The sequence below is a fragment of the Neolamprologus multifasciatus genome, chromosome 20 (genome assembly GCF_963576455.1).
Source record: "Neolamprologus multifasciatus chromosome 20, fNeoMul1.2, whole genome shotgun sequence".
Lineage (NCBI taxonomy): Eukaryota > Metazoa > Chordata > Actinopteri > Cichliformes > Cichlidae > Neolamprologus > Neolamprologus multifasciatus.
Window position 1 is genome coordinate 30424035 of NC_140458.1, and position 17702 is coordinate 30441736.

Genomic DNA, 17702 nt, shown 5'->3' on the forward strand with positions numbered 1-17702 from the left:
TGGATGTTGTTGTTGTTTTTTTTATAGCAAAGCCAGGAGTGTGCCCTGTCAGGTACTACATACACGCAGATTGTACCGAATCTTGCTCTAAAGACAGTGACTGCCACGATAATGAGAAGTGCTGCTCCAACGGATGTGGACATGAGTGCATGGCTCCAGTCATAGGTGAGAAATGAACAAAGTAGCCTTGTATTATATCTAAATATGTAGGTTATTTTCTCATTTGCTTTCTGTTCAGCAAACAATTTGGCAACCACAAATCACAGACTTCACACCTCATTTCCTACAGCTGATCACACTTCTTTCTCACTTTACAGCGTCAAGTCCATATTTTCTGACTGACTTTGTTTTCCTTTCAGTGAAGCCAGGAGCTTGTCCTCACAAGGCTTCCCGCAGCCCTTGGACCATGTGTTGAGTCTTGCTCTACAGACAGTGACTGCCACGATAGTGAGAAGTGCTGCTCCAACGGATGTGGACATGAGTGCATGGTTCCAGATATAGGTGAAAAAAGAACAAAGCAGCAAAGACCACCCCAAAGTGAAAATGACCTACAGGATATCTGTTTATTATATCATCGATATCATGTATATAAAAAATAAATTGTAAATTTGACTTAAAACTACAGTTTAATCATCTGGATCACCAGTATGAGGTACAGTAGCCTCCCACTGGGAAACAGAATCAGGGCAAAATAGAGAGCTAAGAACTTGAACTAAAGATCACTAGGGTGAAAAAAAAGTTAAATAATGAGTCATAGGGTAGAAATGATTATTGAATCAGACGACAGTGCTGAGTACACATCGTCTTAAAAAGACAATAAAATGTTTCATATTTGTCACACACTCTTAGGTAAGATTTTAGTTAATTTTTTAATCACAAATCACAGACTTCATACCTCATTTCACATGATCACACTTCTTTCTGGCTTTACAGCTTCAAGTTCATATTTCCAAATATCTTTATACTGACTTTGTTTTCCTTTCAGTTAAGCCAGGAGTGTGTCCTCTCAGACATCCCCCAACCTTTGGACCATGTGTAGAATCTTGCTCTAAAGACAGCGACTGCACTGATAAAAAGAAGTGCTGCTCCAATGGATGTGGACATGAATGCATGGCACCTTACATAGGTGAGAAATGAACAAAGTGACTGTTTACAGCATATCTTTTGTATCACATCATATAAAACAGCTCGACATACACTTTATTTAATCCCACACTGGGGAAATTCAAAAGTTACAGCAGTAACTTAGTTACAGTATTTTTATTTTAAGAATTTTTTTAAAAAAAAAAGAGAAGATAAAAGATGATGAGTTGTGGATTATGTTGTGAAAAGTGGTTCTTCTTTATGACCATGCAGTTGTTTGGATGCTGCAAACAACCACATGGTCACTGGGGTTCAGTGTTGGGCAAGTTACCTTCAAAAAGTAATTAATTATAGTTACTAGTTACTTCTTCAAAAAAGTAACTGAGTTAGTAACTGAGTTACAATATTCTAAAAGTAATTAATTACTTGAAAAGTAACTATTGCGTTACTTAAAAAAAAAAAAAATTTTTTAACCCTCTGGGGTCCAGGGTATAATTGGCCATTTTTAACTACTTTTGATTTTACTTTTACCTTTAAAAACTATTTACTTTGCCTTCTTTAGTATTATTCTTTTCAGCACAACCTCACGTGTCTGAATTTACAGTTATGTTTTCATTTTGACATAGTGTATTACCACAACTGATCTAAAATCAGGCAAAAACATAAAATCAGAGTAGAAAAAGTTATATTTTTTACTGTAACAACCACAAACATGAATCATATTTAATAACTTTAAATGTAAATATAAATTGTCAGTTTTAAAATCCTATGCACAAGTTTCGCAAACAACAAAGTTATTTGCATCCATTTACCTTTTACCTTGATTTTTTAAATAACCATTTCAAACTATTTACAGAACAATCAGCTGTTCAGCATTCAATAAGATGCCACACAAATTATTTGTGCCACTCCAAAAAAATAATTTCTGTCCACTATAAAGGAAACATCACAGCCTGATACCTGCAGGTCTGACAGCAGCAGGTGTATCACTCCTGTTCTCTATCTGGGGACAGCAGTCGCTTCATTGTTCTGACACACAACACAAAACTATCCACAACACTACACACTAACTACACAAGACAACACATTAACTACACACTCCAAACACGCTAAACGTCACAAATGTCTCACATCTCAAAACTCGCTCTCTCTTTTTCTGCTCTCTCTCTCTCTCTCTCTCTCTCTCTCTCTCTCTGTCACTCCTAAAACTTCCTGTTTTTTTTTGTTTTTTGCTCATAAGCAAAGCGTGCTTGCTAGCGCTGCCCTTAGACAGTAAGCGTGACGAAACTATTGAGGAAAAAACGCCGTGTATATATTGTTTATCATGACTCTGGTTTTACGTGGCCCATCAACATAATTTAAAAGCTGGTATATATCACCTTGTTGCTTTGTCTTTAAGTGGTCGTGTGATTGGCTTACCACGACTACTTTATTCTTCCTCAGTCAAACAGCAGCACTCATGGGATTGATTTGTCCCCTTAGCTCCAGGTGTTGTTGGTTGTGCTAGACTAGGGGTGGGCAATCTCAGTCCACGAGGGTCAGTGTCCCTGCAGGTTTTAGATCTCACCTTGGGTCAACACACCTGAATCACATGATTAGTTCTTTACGAGGCCTCTGGAGAACTTCAGGACATGTTGAGGAGCTAATTTAGCCATTTAAATCAGCTGTGTTGGTTCGAGGACACATCTAAAACCTGCAGGGACACCGGCCCTCGTGGACTGAGATTGCCCACCTCTGTGCTAGACAGTGATCATGTGATTACCGTCCGCGGGAGCGTGCGCAGCTGCTTAAAGCTGTAGCGTCCAGATTACTTACAGCTACTTCCGTGCAATTGATATAAAATGCGGTAAACTGAACACAGCTACAACCGTCTGTTTGTTGAAAAATAGTAAAGGACCGCGTTTTCTTGTTAGTAACTGTAACGGCGTTGTAACGATAGGAATAGTAATTAGTTAGATTACTCGTTACTGAAAAAAGTGACGCCATTATTCCCATCACTGCTGGGGTTTAATAGCCTCATGGGATATTTTGCAGAGGGAAAGTGTAACACTCTCTGGTTAAAGTTCTTTGTCTTTAATGTTTTCTTATTTTTTTCAGTGAAGCCAGGAGTGTGTCCTCTCAGACTGTTGGATGACAGAAGGTGTGCTGAATCTTGCTCTAATGACATTGACTGCCCGATAATGAGAAGTGCTGCTTCAGTCGATGTGGTTGTCATTGCATAGAGCCTTACACGGGTGAGATATGAACAATGATAAGTAGCTAACACTCCCTAAACACTTTTTTAGTGGTTAAAGGCATTTTGTAACTAATCATATTCTCTATTTTGGTGTATCTGTTAAGTCCCCCGACCGGTGGTCACCTGAGGCCTCCACATGTGTGCCAAGTACTACTATCATGATGGTCAGGGTCCAGGACATCAGAAGTGCTGTGACCACACCTGCAGTGAGCTCTGCTGATTAGAAATCACTTTTTTCTTTCGTTAACGTTATTAAGACTTTCTGTTTCTGATGATAATCATGTCTCTCTTACACGTTTTTCTTACAAAGAAAAAGCGGCCTGTTTGCATTATTTTCTTGTTTTCTTATTTACATCATGCAATCTTACCTTAGTGTAAAAACACTGTATTCAAGAAACAGTGTTTCACAATGAGTAGTATATCTGTTCCACTTCTAATAAAAGAGTTATAGAATGATGCATTGTGTGTTGTTTCTTTATATAAAACAATATAAATTGCCCCTCACCTGTTGATTTGCTACACATTTGTAATAGGTCTCTGATTTCAAAAGTCTGTGAGGTTCAACAGATCAAATGCAAACGTTTATGATGCTTAAATATTTGTATTTAACATTCAAAATGTAACTAAAATCAGTGCAAAATAAATTTTTGGTAAAGGGCTAAAAAGCACACACAGATACAACAACAACAACAAAAAAAAAAACAGAACCAAAAATAAGATAAAAGTCTGATAGAAACACTGAAACATGTTCTCCACCTGGTGGTGAGAACAATAGGTCATGCATTCAGGCCATGCCCTGTATGCACACTCGCCACACGAGACTCCATTGCTGAAGCAAAAGCATGCTGAAGAATGTTTAATGTCTACTGAAAAACATTTTAGACAAGCCTGTGAAATATTGGAAGAAGAATATTCTGTGGTAAGATGAGCCCAAAACAGAAATTTCTGTAGACTATAATACACACCATGGAGTTTAAAAAGCACTGAATTTCACCCCAAACATGCAATACTGACAATAAAGTTTGGAGTTGGGAACATCCTAGTGTGGGGCTGTTTTTCATGCTTCCTATAACTAAAGGAAGGATGAATAGAAAAATGTAATGACACATTCTTGATTTTAAGGAAATCTGCTGTCATCTATCAGTAGACGATTTGTCTAAAATCCCATCTGAGCAATGCATGTGACTAGTTTCTCCACACAGGAGGCGTCTTGAAGCTGTCAACACCAAGAAAGGCGTTTGCATGAAGTATTAAATACATTTCCAGCAAGAATGCTCCCCTGTGTCATTTCTCATTATTACACGTAATTTATGGACATATATGGGTTGATGTCTTTGCATGTGTGAATTGGATGGGTTGTTGACGACATCGGGTGAGAATTTCATGTCAATAACACCTTTAGAAATGAGTCTTGTTACATGCTCAATTATCCAGGTAAAGAAATCCCCAAAATTTGATTTTGTTCATCTGGACGTAACGTTTTCAGTGGGAGAAGCAAATCTACTTGTAAACAGTATATTTACATAGTGACTGAAAGTTTCTCATTTCAGTCACTCGAAGTCAAGAAGTCAATTGGCTGAATGACGAAACATTTCTCCGACTGAGAATGATACTGTTCATTCTGTCTAGATGAATAAAACCAACTTTTGGGGGCTATTTATTTAGAAAATTGATGACACATTGTCACAAACAGCAGCAAGACTGCCCCCGCGCTCACTTGGTTGGCATCCACCAGGATTGTAAATGCACTATCAAAACATGGAGCTGCTAAAACAGGAGTGAAGCACAACATTGTCAAACGCTAGCTGACATTGTTGAGATGAAATTATTTCAAGTGCCTTAATTCTATGCTTTATATTAACTAAAATGCCATATAACCATATAGTGTAGTATTAGGTGGACACGGCCCTGAAATAAAGGCATTAGACTACGTGTCCTTGGGGCGTAGAATGCTGTAGACTCTCGCCCACGCTTGCCTGGGAAAAAGTAGATAACGGGACCATCTTCTAGTGGAAAGTTACTGAGACACTGTTGTTTAGACTAGAGTGAGAGAGCTGGTAATAAAACTGTTAGGCGCGCACAACCATTTTGAGATCTGCGGCAATGTGTCATGCAGGACGCACACTTCAACAACTCAGTCAGTGGGAATACAACAGTGGAAAGGTTTTTACTTTGACTCTTTAGGAAAGCAGAACGCCTTTGGAAATCAACTAAACTTGAAGTTCACAGGCTTCACTGACTTTTAAAGCTTTGAATCATGACGCTCCTGTTTATATTTAGGATCTTTTAGAGCCTCACACTCCCTCTTGCAGCCTGAGATCATCTAATCAAAGGCTGTTGGTAGTCACCCGAACATGTTTTAAAACCAGAGGTGATAGATCTTTTAGAGCAGTGGCCCCCGGGTTGTGGAATTCTCTCCCTCCATCTTTACGTTGCCTGGATTGTATTTATTCTTTTAAACATCATCTTAAGAATAATTTATTTAGACTAGCTTTTAATTCCATTTTTGCTGTAAGTTTGACTGTACTGTTTTATGTTCATCTGTTTTATATTATTGTTGAGAGTGCTATATAAATCAATAAATCAATAAATCTTTGGAGTTCCTTCTATGTTGCTGAAGGAAGATGCTCCTCAATTGCTGCAACCACACGCCCTTGTCACACCACACGGCCAAGATAGATCACCATCAGCTTAGCAAACTCACATTTAGCCAAGTTAATAGTAATAATAATAATAATAATAATAATAATAGTAAGCTTGGCATTAGCCAGTCGATCAAACAATGCTTGGATGCGATGAAGATGAGCATCCTACTTGTCAGTGACCCTCTAAGCCGGTCACAGCTTTATTCATTAATCACAGAAATGCTGCCAGAGCATTTCTTAAACCAAATGGTATGACTTTATGAGAATAAAGAACAGAAGGGGTAGTGAAAGGTGATATTTCCTGTTCCCGTGCCTACAATGGCACCTGCCAATAACCTTTAAGCAAATCAAATTTACTTGAAAATGTGGCCGATCCAACCTGGTCAATACAGTCATCCATTCGTGGGAACAGAAAAGAGTTTATTACAGAATTGACTTTTAAATCTGTACAAATTGTTTTATCTGGCTTTGGCACCAGGATAGATGGAAAAGCAATGTCATTTCAGAGCATAAAAGAAACTTCAGCACCCATATGTTTAAGCTTTTCCAGTGACCTGCGATAGAATCACTTCTTAACTGGCTGTACATCTCCAACATCAATATCATGTTCAATCCAGTCAGTGCAAAATGGTACATCACCAAACAAACAGGTATACTTTAACCACTAAGAAACAGACAAAACAGGGTGCACAATGTCCTTAACACTCTGACTAGAATTTTGGTCACTTATATTATACAGTTTGAGTTTGTTTATAAGACAAAGCTGAACTGACTTTGTCCAACAAACCAATTTGACCCTGAACAATAATGCATGAAAGGCAATTCTGTTCATGTATTAATCACCAGGAGATGTGGCATGTCCATTTCACAGCTGGTACTTTTTCACTTTTACTTGAGTGAAGAAGCTTAATCAGTACTTCAACTTTTACTGGAGTAGTTTTTTGGGTTTTTTTTTTTAACAATAGCATCTGTAATTCTACTTAAGTACAGAATATCTGTACTTTTGCCAACTCTGGTCATGAGATGGTATGGACTACAGATGAATTTAAAAATAAAAAATAAAAAAAAGAAAGAAAGAAGGAGCACAGGAAAATAGTGAAGTGCCAGGGGCTGAAGGAACAACTGAGCAGATGTGGATGTCACTTATATGATACAGTTTGAGTTTGTTAATAAGACAAAGCTGAACTGACTTTGTCCTTTTTGATGTTGAAACTAAATCAGATCAGAAAGCTTCTCTGACCATATGAAGGTCTGTATATCAGGCCTGGAATAGAGATCCCACAATTGGCACCACAACTTGATCCCCAGGATTAAACTGACGATGTTTTGTGCCACAATCATTCACACTCTTCATTCCAGTCTGTGCATTTTGCCATAAAACCAGCTACAAACAATTGGCGTCTAAATCCATTTACAATGACAGCCAAGTTTTTCTGAATCAACCCCATTATCCTTTAATGCAGCCAAGGGTCCATGCGCACTATGTCTGAACACAAGCTCATTAGGGCTCAAGCCTGTGCTCTCCTGGACTGCCTGTGTGTGTAATGTTTATGAGAAATCTTTACTGAAACTGGATGTAAATATTTGACTCTGTTTCTCATCTTAATATAATGCCTCTCATAATGCATTCTTGAATGATTTTTTCATCGTTTAAGGTGAACAAAACTGATTGCTTGGTAGACCTGTCTTAAATTGTTTCACCACAGAAGACTGTTGCTTTTCTCAAATACAGGTTATCAGCTTAAAGCATAAATTTTTATCAAAAGCATTAGTTAAAGAATGTACAGTCGCTAAAGAAGATAAGTTTTAATAAATGATAAAATATATATATATCTTGCTACTTGGTCCTTTGATCTTAAGAATTTAAAAATATAGTCAATTTCTAATGCATTTTGGCTAAACTCATCCAACGTGTAAACACATAGTGCAATAAATTGTAAAGATAACTGTTAGTAACAGTTTCTCATGTTTTTTAAGGTGAGGAATAAGGATCCTTTTTACTGCGCTGTGTTGTATTGTCCTCCCTGACTAATAACAGTTTGTTATCAGTCTTTAAGTCAACGTTTGTGCCCGTTTTTAAACTTTCATCCCTGGATAAATGCCAGTACTCACTGTTTAAAGTGTTCTTTGAAAAGTTGATCTCTTGTGGAGATCAACTCGTTTACACATTCATCTCCATCCTTTAAAGCAGCGGTCCCCAACCCCCGGGAACCGGGGGTTGGGGACCGGCTTTACACCATGCCGTTGTAGGGCTTGGAGGACTTTCTGTAGCACGAATGACTTGGAAAACCAAAGCACGTCGTCAAGGTAAGGGATACAGCACTCGTCTCGGAGGGTGTCAAGCATTTCTTCCATGCTCCGTTGGAAGGCTGCTGGGGCATTCGACAGTCCAAAGGGTATCCTCACCCATTCGTAGAGACCCCACGGGGTAATGAATGCCGTCAGGTACCTTGAGCCTTCTGCAATGAAACCTTGATGATAAGCTTTACCCTGATCCAGGATCGAGAACCAGCTGTAACCACCTAGCGAGTCTGTGAGATCCTGGATCCGGGGAAGTGGGTGTCTGTCTGGCACAGTCTTGTTGTTTAAGAGACAGTAATCGATGCACAAACGTAAAGACCCATCCTTCTTCCTTATGCAAATGACTGGAGCAGCATATGGCGACTGTGACTTCACTACCCATCCCTTGACAATCAGCTCTTGAATATACTCCTTCACTTCCCTGTAGAGGGGTTTAGGAATAGAAGCATAGGCCCTCTGGACTGGTGTATCATCTTTGAGCCTGATTTACATTTATAGTGAAGGGATACAGCCTATGTCTGTGCTGCTACGAGAGAACGCCTCACACTCTTCCCTTAGCACCTTTTCAACTGACTCCTGTTGGTCCGGACTCAGGTGGCTAAGATCAACTGGGGGCAGCCATGACTCAGTGGACAGTTCAGAAACAGAGGTGGCTGCGCTTACCTCAGCTGTGGTGATGGGATCTCTGGAAGGAAAAAAGTCTCCCTGGAGAAACTCCACACTGGTGAAAAATGAAAAAAGAGAGTGTAGGAAAGCTGAGCACAGATGGAGAAAAACAAACCTCCAGGTTCATTCCAGTTATAATTGTGAAGTTTCTCTTTATAGATGTCAATCTATAAAGAGAAACTTCACAATTATAATTTACAACTGAGGAGTGCAAGGAGGTCCTACTTTTCTGACATCATCACCTAAAACAGTCATAATGCTCGGGTCTTATTTTCTACAGTTGACAGGCTAACAAACCCTCCTGTGTCAGTGACAGCTGAACTTCATTCGACCATGGCCTGCAATGACTTCGCCAAATTCTTCACAGACAAAATCCAAAAGATTAGACAAGCAATTGGTACATCAACAGCATATTCAGGATATATACCGTGTCCACTGAAAAACTGTTTAAACACCATCAAACAGTTTCACCCTATTAACAGCAAAGACCTGGAGGACATCCTAGGTCAACTGAACTCCTCCTCTTGCTGTTTAGATGTCCTGCCAACAAGTTTTTTCAGAAAGGTCTCAAAGACTTTGGAGTCAGACCTGTTACAGATCGTCAACTTTTCTTTAATGTCAGGTGTGTTTCCAGAACCACTAAAAACTGCTGTAATTAAACCTATACTGAAAAAGGACAATCTTGACAAGACACAAATGAACAACTACAGGCCGATTTCAAATCTCCCATTTTTAAGTAAGATCATTGAAAAAGCAGTTTCTCAACAGCTCAATTACTTCTTAAAACAGAATAACTGCTATGATGCCTTCCAGTCAGGTTTTAGACAGAACCACAGCGTTGAAACCGCTCTGACCAAAGTGTTTAATGACATATGTCTGAATACAGACAGCGGAAAATGTCAGTCTTAGTTTTGCTGGATCTCAGTGCAGCATTTGTTACAGTTGACCACAACATATTACTCAAACGACTGGAGAAGTGGGCATGTCTTTCAGGAACTGTACTAAACTGGTTCAAAACATACTTAGAAAACAGGAAATACTTTGTATCAATAGGTAACTTCACATCTGAGCAGACAAGTATCACATGTGGAGTTCCCCAAGGTTCCATCTTGGGACCCCTTCTGTTTAACATTTGCATGCTCCCACTGGCACAGATTATAAAGAACAACAAAATAAACTATCATAGCTATGCAGATGACACACAAATATATATCACAATGTCACCAGGAGACCAAGGCCTTGTACAGGCTCTTGGTAAATGCATTAAGGAAATTAATGACTGGTTGTGTCACAATTTTCTCCAGCTAAACAAAAACAAAACTGAAGTAATAGTCTTTGATGCCAAAGAAAAACGATTACAGGTCACCAGAGAACTTCAATCTATACACCTAAAAACCACAAACCAGGCGAGAAATTTGGGTGTAGTGATGGATGCAGACCTAAACTTAGAAAAACACATTAAGACAATAACAAAATCAGCTTACTATCACCTCAAGAATATTTCAAGGATAAAAGATCTGATGTCTCAACAGGACCTGCCTGTCCGTCAGAGGATAGACTTTAAAGTTCTGATGCTGGTCTATAAAGCTCTGAATGGTTTAGGACCAAAATACATCAGTGACCTCCTGACCCAGTATGAATCTTCCAGATCCCTCAGGTCATCTGGATACGTTTTTTTGTTTATCAGTTCCCAGAGTCAGAACCAGACACGGAGAAGCTGCATACAGCTTTTGTGCTCCATATATCTGGAACAAACTCCCAGAAAGCCTCAGATCAGCTGAAACACTCAGTCTATTTAAATCCAGGTTGAAGACTCACCTATTCTCAGCTGTATTTGAATAAAGCACCAAATCCACACTTTTAAGCTTAAATTTCAAAACTTATATTTTAAATACTGATTTTATCTACTGTTCTGATTTTATCTACTGTTTTTTTTTAATCAATTTTAAATCATGCTTTTTATTGTTTTTGTTTTTTAATGTCTCTGTAAAGCACTTTGAATCACCTTGTTGTTGAATTGTGCTATATAAATAAACTTGCCTTGCCTAGAGGTGAATCTGAAGTTAAGTTGATGATGCTGAGATTTATTCACCAAATTGCACCTTCATACCAATTTTATAGTGTCTAATATAAAGACAGCAGTGTAGTGCCAGTGTAGAGGATGGAAATCAGCCAGGACAACTCATGAAACATCTGTTAAATTAAGGTGTGTAAATCCACAAAGAGGAGTGAACCTCAGCAGGCCAGCTGATTACAGCCCGTACACTAAGAAAATTAACTGGAGCTCTCAATAGAAGTTATTGTGAACTGAGCCACTACAACTGATTCCTCCACCTACTGAATCCCAGTTTAACCTCTTCCCTACTCATTTTCCTGTTTACAGGTAAAGGCACCCTCTACGTGGTAGCCAAAAGAAAATAGAGCTATTTTTTTCTTCTTTTTCTCTGCTAATGTCTTACTTTACTGATTCAAGCTGAGTGCATTCCTTAGAATTAAAATACAGACTAACATAAAGTTTATATTCCCATAAGATAATATTATTTTATCATTACATTAATGTAGAGCAAGGTTCTGTTGGCATGCCATAAAAATGGGTGGTAGAAAGGTTCTTCAAAGAGCTACTTTTACTTTCTTGTTTTGAGTGCATTTCACAGCTGGTACTTTTTCACTTTTACTTGAGTGAAGAAGCTGAATCAGTACTTCAACTTTTACTGGAGTATTTTTTAATGATAGTATCTGTAATTCTACTTCAGTACAGGATGTCTGCACTTTTGCCAACTCTCGTCATGAGACGGTAAGGACTACAGATTACTTTTGTTAAAAAAGAAAGAAAGAAGGAGCACAGGAAAATAGTGAAGAGCCAAGGGGCTGAAGGAACAACTGAGCAGATGTGGAAAGAATAAAGAAAGAGCAGGACACAGCACAGCAAAGCCACATGAATGGTCCTGTCCACTGTAAACAAGACAAACTTATCCCTGATTTGAATGCACTCTAGATAATTTTTATCTTTCTTGTGCCATGACTGAAAATTATGTATTTTTTTTTCCTGTCAAATATCTGGATTGTTTCAAACGGGTGTTAGTTCACATGGAATAAGTGAAAACTTTTTAAAAAAAATTCCCATATGGCTGTGAGAAAGGTGTTTATGGCTTTTAAGCAGCTTTGATGCTTTGAGCTGGTTCTAGGCCCAGCCATGAGTTGCCCATACCACTTGGTCCGATCCATTTTGAAACATGTAGCAACCTATAATAATGGATTGGATTTATATAGTGCTTTTCAAGGCACCCAAAGCACTTTACAATGCCACTATTCATTCACTCTCACATTCACACACTGGTGGAGGCAAGCTACAGTTGTAGCCACAGCTGCCCTGGGGCAGACTGACAGAAGCGAGGCTGCCATATCGCACCATCGGCCCCTCTGGCCATCACCAATTGACTATTGACTTAGAGATAATGATTAAATGAGGTAATTCGCTGTGTTTTTGTAGAACTTCTAAACTTCTTGATGGTTTCTTTTTCCATAAAAACTAGTGGCTTAAACATATTGTGGGGTCCTTAGCGCTCAATAGAGGGTTTGTAGCGCTAAGGACCCCACACACAGCCAGGGAGCGACCATTTTGGCTTATTTTATTGTGCACACACTCGCACACACAGAACTTGTCTGTTTGGCAGCACACTGCTTTCCAGCACGTTGATGCCTCTGTTTCCTCACCACTGCTCACTGCCCAGTATGATGACCAGCCTCCTCACTGCCCCCTGAAACACATCTCATCACAAAGGTTTATTAGGGATCTGTGAAAACAAATAGCTTATTTTAGGCAGAAACATAACTTTAATTGAGGCAACTCTCCCCATGAGTGATATAGGTAATTGTAGCGGGGATATGGTCTTTGGAGAACATGTCGGTGCCAACCCAGAATGGGAAAACATAAATAAACAAAAGTCAAACTGATCTCTGTCTGGTTCCCTGTCTGTTCACAGTAACGTATTCCAACATGATGAGAGATCATCATTATCTATTATTTTTAGTAGCAGAACATGTGAAAGGTTTATTCCTAAATATCTGACATTACTTGACCGTAATGTGAAAGGAATGTGTGAAAGTTACAATTCAGATATAAAACCCCTGATTTACTGCAGCTGATGGACTAGTCTGATATAGATGAGAACATATTTATAAGTGTGATCATCTTCCAAACAGAGTTTTGTGTTTTAATCAAGTCAGTGCAGAAATAGAAATTTCAAGTTAACCCATTCAATTTTTATTATTTTCTTATGCTTAACTTCTCCAATCTGACAGTTATTTTAGTAAACGGAATCAATGTCTGAATGCTTTGTTGTGTCAAACACATTAGCTTTTCCAAGATGAGCCTCTGTAGGCTCTTCTTACTAGTCTTTTTGTTTTGTTGATTTATTTTTATTTTGTTATTCACATAATTATCATATGGAGCAGTTGGAGAAATGCTGGGTTTCCCAGCAAAGGGAATAAGGAGGCCCTGGACGGAACGCCCACAGCCAACTGAGCCAGAGGCCGGCCATCCAGGACGTGTTCAGGGCCTGCTGATGCCACAGCATACAAGGCCAAAAATTTAAAGAGACTACTTTTTGTTTTTATGTTTTCAAATTTTTTCTGAATCATTTGTGATATTTATCCTGAAAGGTGCTATATAAATACAATTTTACTGACTTACTTAATGTATTCATTTTGTCTCATGATGGGTTTTCATTAGAGCTATTTCCTTACTTCTAATTAGTTTGGAATACTTTTTACAATCGATCTACAAATGCAATAAAAACATGTTGGGTGTTACATCATGAGACAGCAGTAAATGTGTGTGCTGGCACCATTTTATCAGAGTCAGGGGACCCAATCACATACTCAGGCAGAAGGAGCTCAGTGAGACTTATCTGAAGATCTGAAATCTAATACACACTAAGCTGTGTGTCAGCTCATGCAGAAACAAGTTGTAATTGTGCAGACAATCTCGTTAATTTCTCCCTGTTCCTACTATCACGGATATGACATATAGTGATGTTTCGTTGGTATCATCTACAACAGATAAAAGAAGAACAAAGTGACAAATTGGCAAAAAGCCTGTCTGGAACTTGGTAGAAAGGCTAAACAGACAAGAAATGAAAAAAATAAATAAATTCAAATGCAGGTATATGGATTTGTTTAGAGTCAAGATATTAATTTGTTATCCTACAAAACAATAATGTCATATACATTAGGTGAGACTGAACAAAATTCTGGTATCAGAAATAATGGATATGCGTACAATAAATCCTCGTTGTTAAATGTGATTTAGATAACTTCATAGCTTCATCTGAAGAACAGGAACAATCAAAAAATAAACAAGGACACAGTGTACACAAGGAAGCAGGGGACTGAACAAGATAGATATGATAGATATGAGAGAACCAGGAGAAATATGTGATTAATTTGATACTTTTATAAATCGTAGGTACCAACAAGGTATAGCAATATAAGAAAGTCAATTGTGGGAAAAATCTTCTTAATGTTCTTCATGAGCATGTCGTTGTTGTCTTGCTATATGAAGAAGATATTAAATACTGTGTAGATGTATTACTAAGATGCAAACACAAGATTCATATTATCATTTCAGCAACAAGGAACGTAAAAAACTAAATGTTTCTGATATGACACCTTATCAGAGAGAATATAAGACTACAAGCACAACGATCCAGCATCATTCAACTGGCCACTCAGTCAGTGGTTGTGCACATTCTTTTGAGCAAGAGGTGAACATGGACACAGGCTCGTCTACAGTTTGTGTATTGATTGTAGCACTTTGTGCATTGGTGCACTTTGGCACTGTTTTTTCCACAGTGAAAACTGGTGGCATTGTCAAAGGTGAGTTGGGTTTTTCTTTTTTACAGCTCATAACTGTCTTCTTAACAATTCTTTCTGAAATGTGCATGTTTGTTAGTTAGTTATATGGTCTGTTTGGGGACCACACAGCATCATAACCTTTGGCTCAATTACCACACCTCATTCATATCCTTTTCTGCTTCACTGCTTCTTCTAAAACCAGAATGCCCACGCCATCTTAAGCTTGATCAGTCATGTAAGGGGTGTGAGCACTGTCCTAGAGACAGACTTCTTGAGAGGGGTGTGGAGTAAATTTTTGGTCAAACATTCTCAGTCAGTAGAATGAGAGATAAAAAGGTTTCTTCAAGTTAAATCCACATTTACCACCCTCTCTGGTTAGCGTTCTTTGTCTGCACTAATTTCTGTTTCCTTCCAGGAAAGCCTGGAGTGTGTCCTCGCCCGCGCTTAAACTTTGGACACTGTGCTGAACTTTGCTCTAAAGACAGAGAATGCCCCAATAATGAGAAGTGCTGCTCCAACGGATGTGGACATGTGTGCATGGCTCCATTGTCAGGTGAGATTGAACAAAGTGACATTTTAACAACCAAGTTTCTTTTGACTCAGATTTGTTCAGTTTATAATCTACTGCACACGGTTTCCTTCTAAAATGTGCATGTTTGGTTTGTTTTGTTAAACAGCCAAACTGGCAATCAGACAGCTTTATAAGACTGACTTCATTTACCACAGCTCATCCATGTCCTTTTCTACTTTACTGCTTCCTCCAAAACCAGAATGCCCACGCCATCTTAATCTTGCTCTGTCACGTAAGGGGTGTAAGAACTGTCCTAGAAGCCACATATGCTGTATCTGTGATGGTGAAGAAGTCTGCGTCCCTCCTGCTCCCAGTACGTGTCACAATGTTTAATTTCTTCTTGGTGTGTGTGGTAAATCTTTGGTTAAACCTTGACAGATAATAAAATTTCTTCAAGTTAAATCCACATTTACCACCCTCTCTGGTCAGAGTTCTTTGTCTGCGCTAATTTCTCTTTCCTTCCAGCAAAGCCAGGAGTGTGTCCTCGCTGGCGCTTAGACGATGTTTAATGTCTTCTTAAGAGTGTGTGTGAACAATCTCATTAAATAAAAGCACTCGAAGTAGTACAAAAATTAAGTTTCTTCTAATAAAAGCCACATTTGCATTTTCAAGAGCTCCTTGTCTAAATGGATGTTGTTGTTGTTTTTTTTATAGCAAAGCCAGGAGTGTGCCCTGTCAGATACTACATACACGCAGATTGTACCGAATCTTGCTCTAAAGACAGAGAATGCCCCAATAATGAGAAGTGCTGCTCCAACGGATGTGGACATGTGTGCATGGCTCCATTGTCAGGTGAGATTGAACAAAGTGACATTTTAACAACCAAGTTTCTTTTGACTCAGATTTGTTCAGTTTATAATCTACTGCACACGGTTTCCTTCTAAAATGTGCATGTTTGGTTTGTTTTGTTAAACAGCCAAACTGGCAATCAGACAGCTTTATAAGACTGACTTCATTTACCACAGCTCATCCATGTCCTTTTCTACTTTACTGCTTCCTCCAAAACCAGAATGCCCACGCCATCTTAATCTTGCTCTGTCACGTAAGGGGTGTAAGAACTGTCCTAGAAGCCACATATGCTGTATCTGTGATGGTGAAGAAGTCTGCGTCCCTCCTGCTCCCAGTACGTGTCACAATGTTTAATTTCTTCTTGGTGTGTGTGGTAAATCTTTGGTTAAACCTTGACAGATAATAAAATTTCTTCAAGTTAAATCCACATTTACCACCCTCTCTGGTCAGAGTTCTTTGTCTGCGCTAATTTCTCTTTCCTTCCAGCAAAGCCAGGAGTGTGTCCTCGCTGGCGCTTAGACGATGTTTAATGTCTTCTTAAGAGTGTGTGTGAACAATCTCATTAAATAAAAGCACTCGAAGTAGTACAAAAATTAAGTTTCTTCTAATAAAAGCCACATTTGCATTTTCAAGAGCTCCTTGTCTAAATGGATGTTGTTGTTGTTTTTTTTATAGCAAAGCCAGGAGTGTGCCCTGTCAGATACTACATACACGCAGATTGTACCGAATCTTGCTCTAAAGACAGAGAATGCCCCAATAATGAGAAGTGCTGCTCCAACGGATGTGGACATGAGTGCATGGCTCCTGTCATAGGTGAGATATAAACAACGTGACAGTTATCCAATAGATTTCAACTGCTGCAACACATATCACGCTGCAAGTTGCAAAAAGGCTGTCACTGACCATTAATTTGTGCAGACATAATTAAATATAGGAAAATATATATATTAAGATTAATAATTTAATATATGTATACTTGGGACTGCATGAAATTTGAGAAGGTGAAAACTTGTGTTAATCTCTTTTTTTGCTTGGGGGTAAGTTGGGTACTGAACAACAAAAACCATTAAGACTCTTGTAATGATGCAGTATCAGACTGCACAAGTCTTGTCTGATATATGGGAATTAGAGTGTAAATGTGGGGTGGTAATATGAATTTAAACTAGACTTCTCGGGGAAACTCATTCCTTAGCAGGAAGAAAGAGGTCCAATAGCATCATTCCGTGAAACAGAATTCAAGAAAAACAGAAGAGGAAGAGGAGAGAGGAATTTGCTGCACTTCAGGAATAGCTGCTGCACAACAAAATACTGTGATAGTGACTGGCAGGGTCAATGCATGCAGACAATATAACAGCATGCAATCTTTGACCACAAAAATGAAACACAGCACTAAAGTAAAGTGAAAGGAAAGTGAGATCAAACACAAACACTGCTGCTCATTATAACATTTTTCAGTTGTCTGGTTTCATTACTAATATTAAACACAAGCTATGTACCATACACACTAGTGATGGGATTTCCGGCTCTTTTTAGAGATCCGGCTCTTTCGGCTCGG

General features: G+C 38.7%; 2 protein-coding genes across 2 annotated transcripts in view; both read left to right on the forward strand.

The window, feature by feature from the left end:
• Positions 1–373: 373 nt before the first annotated feature.
• On the forward strand, positions 374–15852 carry LOC146495243 (uncharacterized). The gene is made up of 8 exons (XM_085146153.1): positions 374–501; positions 986–1126; positions 3181–3299; positions 3424–3525; positions 14399–14409; positions 14516–14808; positions 15203–15340; positions 15558–15852. The coding sequence occupies exons 1-8, from the start codon at positions 486–488 to the stop codon at positions 15689–15691; spliced, it is 954 nt and encodes a 317-aa protein (XP_085002279.1). The 5' UTR covers positions 374–485; the 3' UTR covers positions 15692–15852.
• Positions 15853–16864: 1012 nt separating this feature from the next.
• Positions 16865–17702, forward strand: part of LOC146495244 (uncharacterized) — a 32644-nt gene continuing 31806 nt past the window's right edge. Inside the window, exon 1 of the mRNA XM_085145727.1 lies at positions 16865–16960. Coding sequence (XP_085001853.1) covers positions 16945–16960 — 16 coding nt within the window. The 5' untranslated portion in view covers positions 16865–16944. The remainder of the gene's footprint in view (positions 16961–17702) is intronic.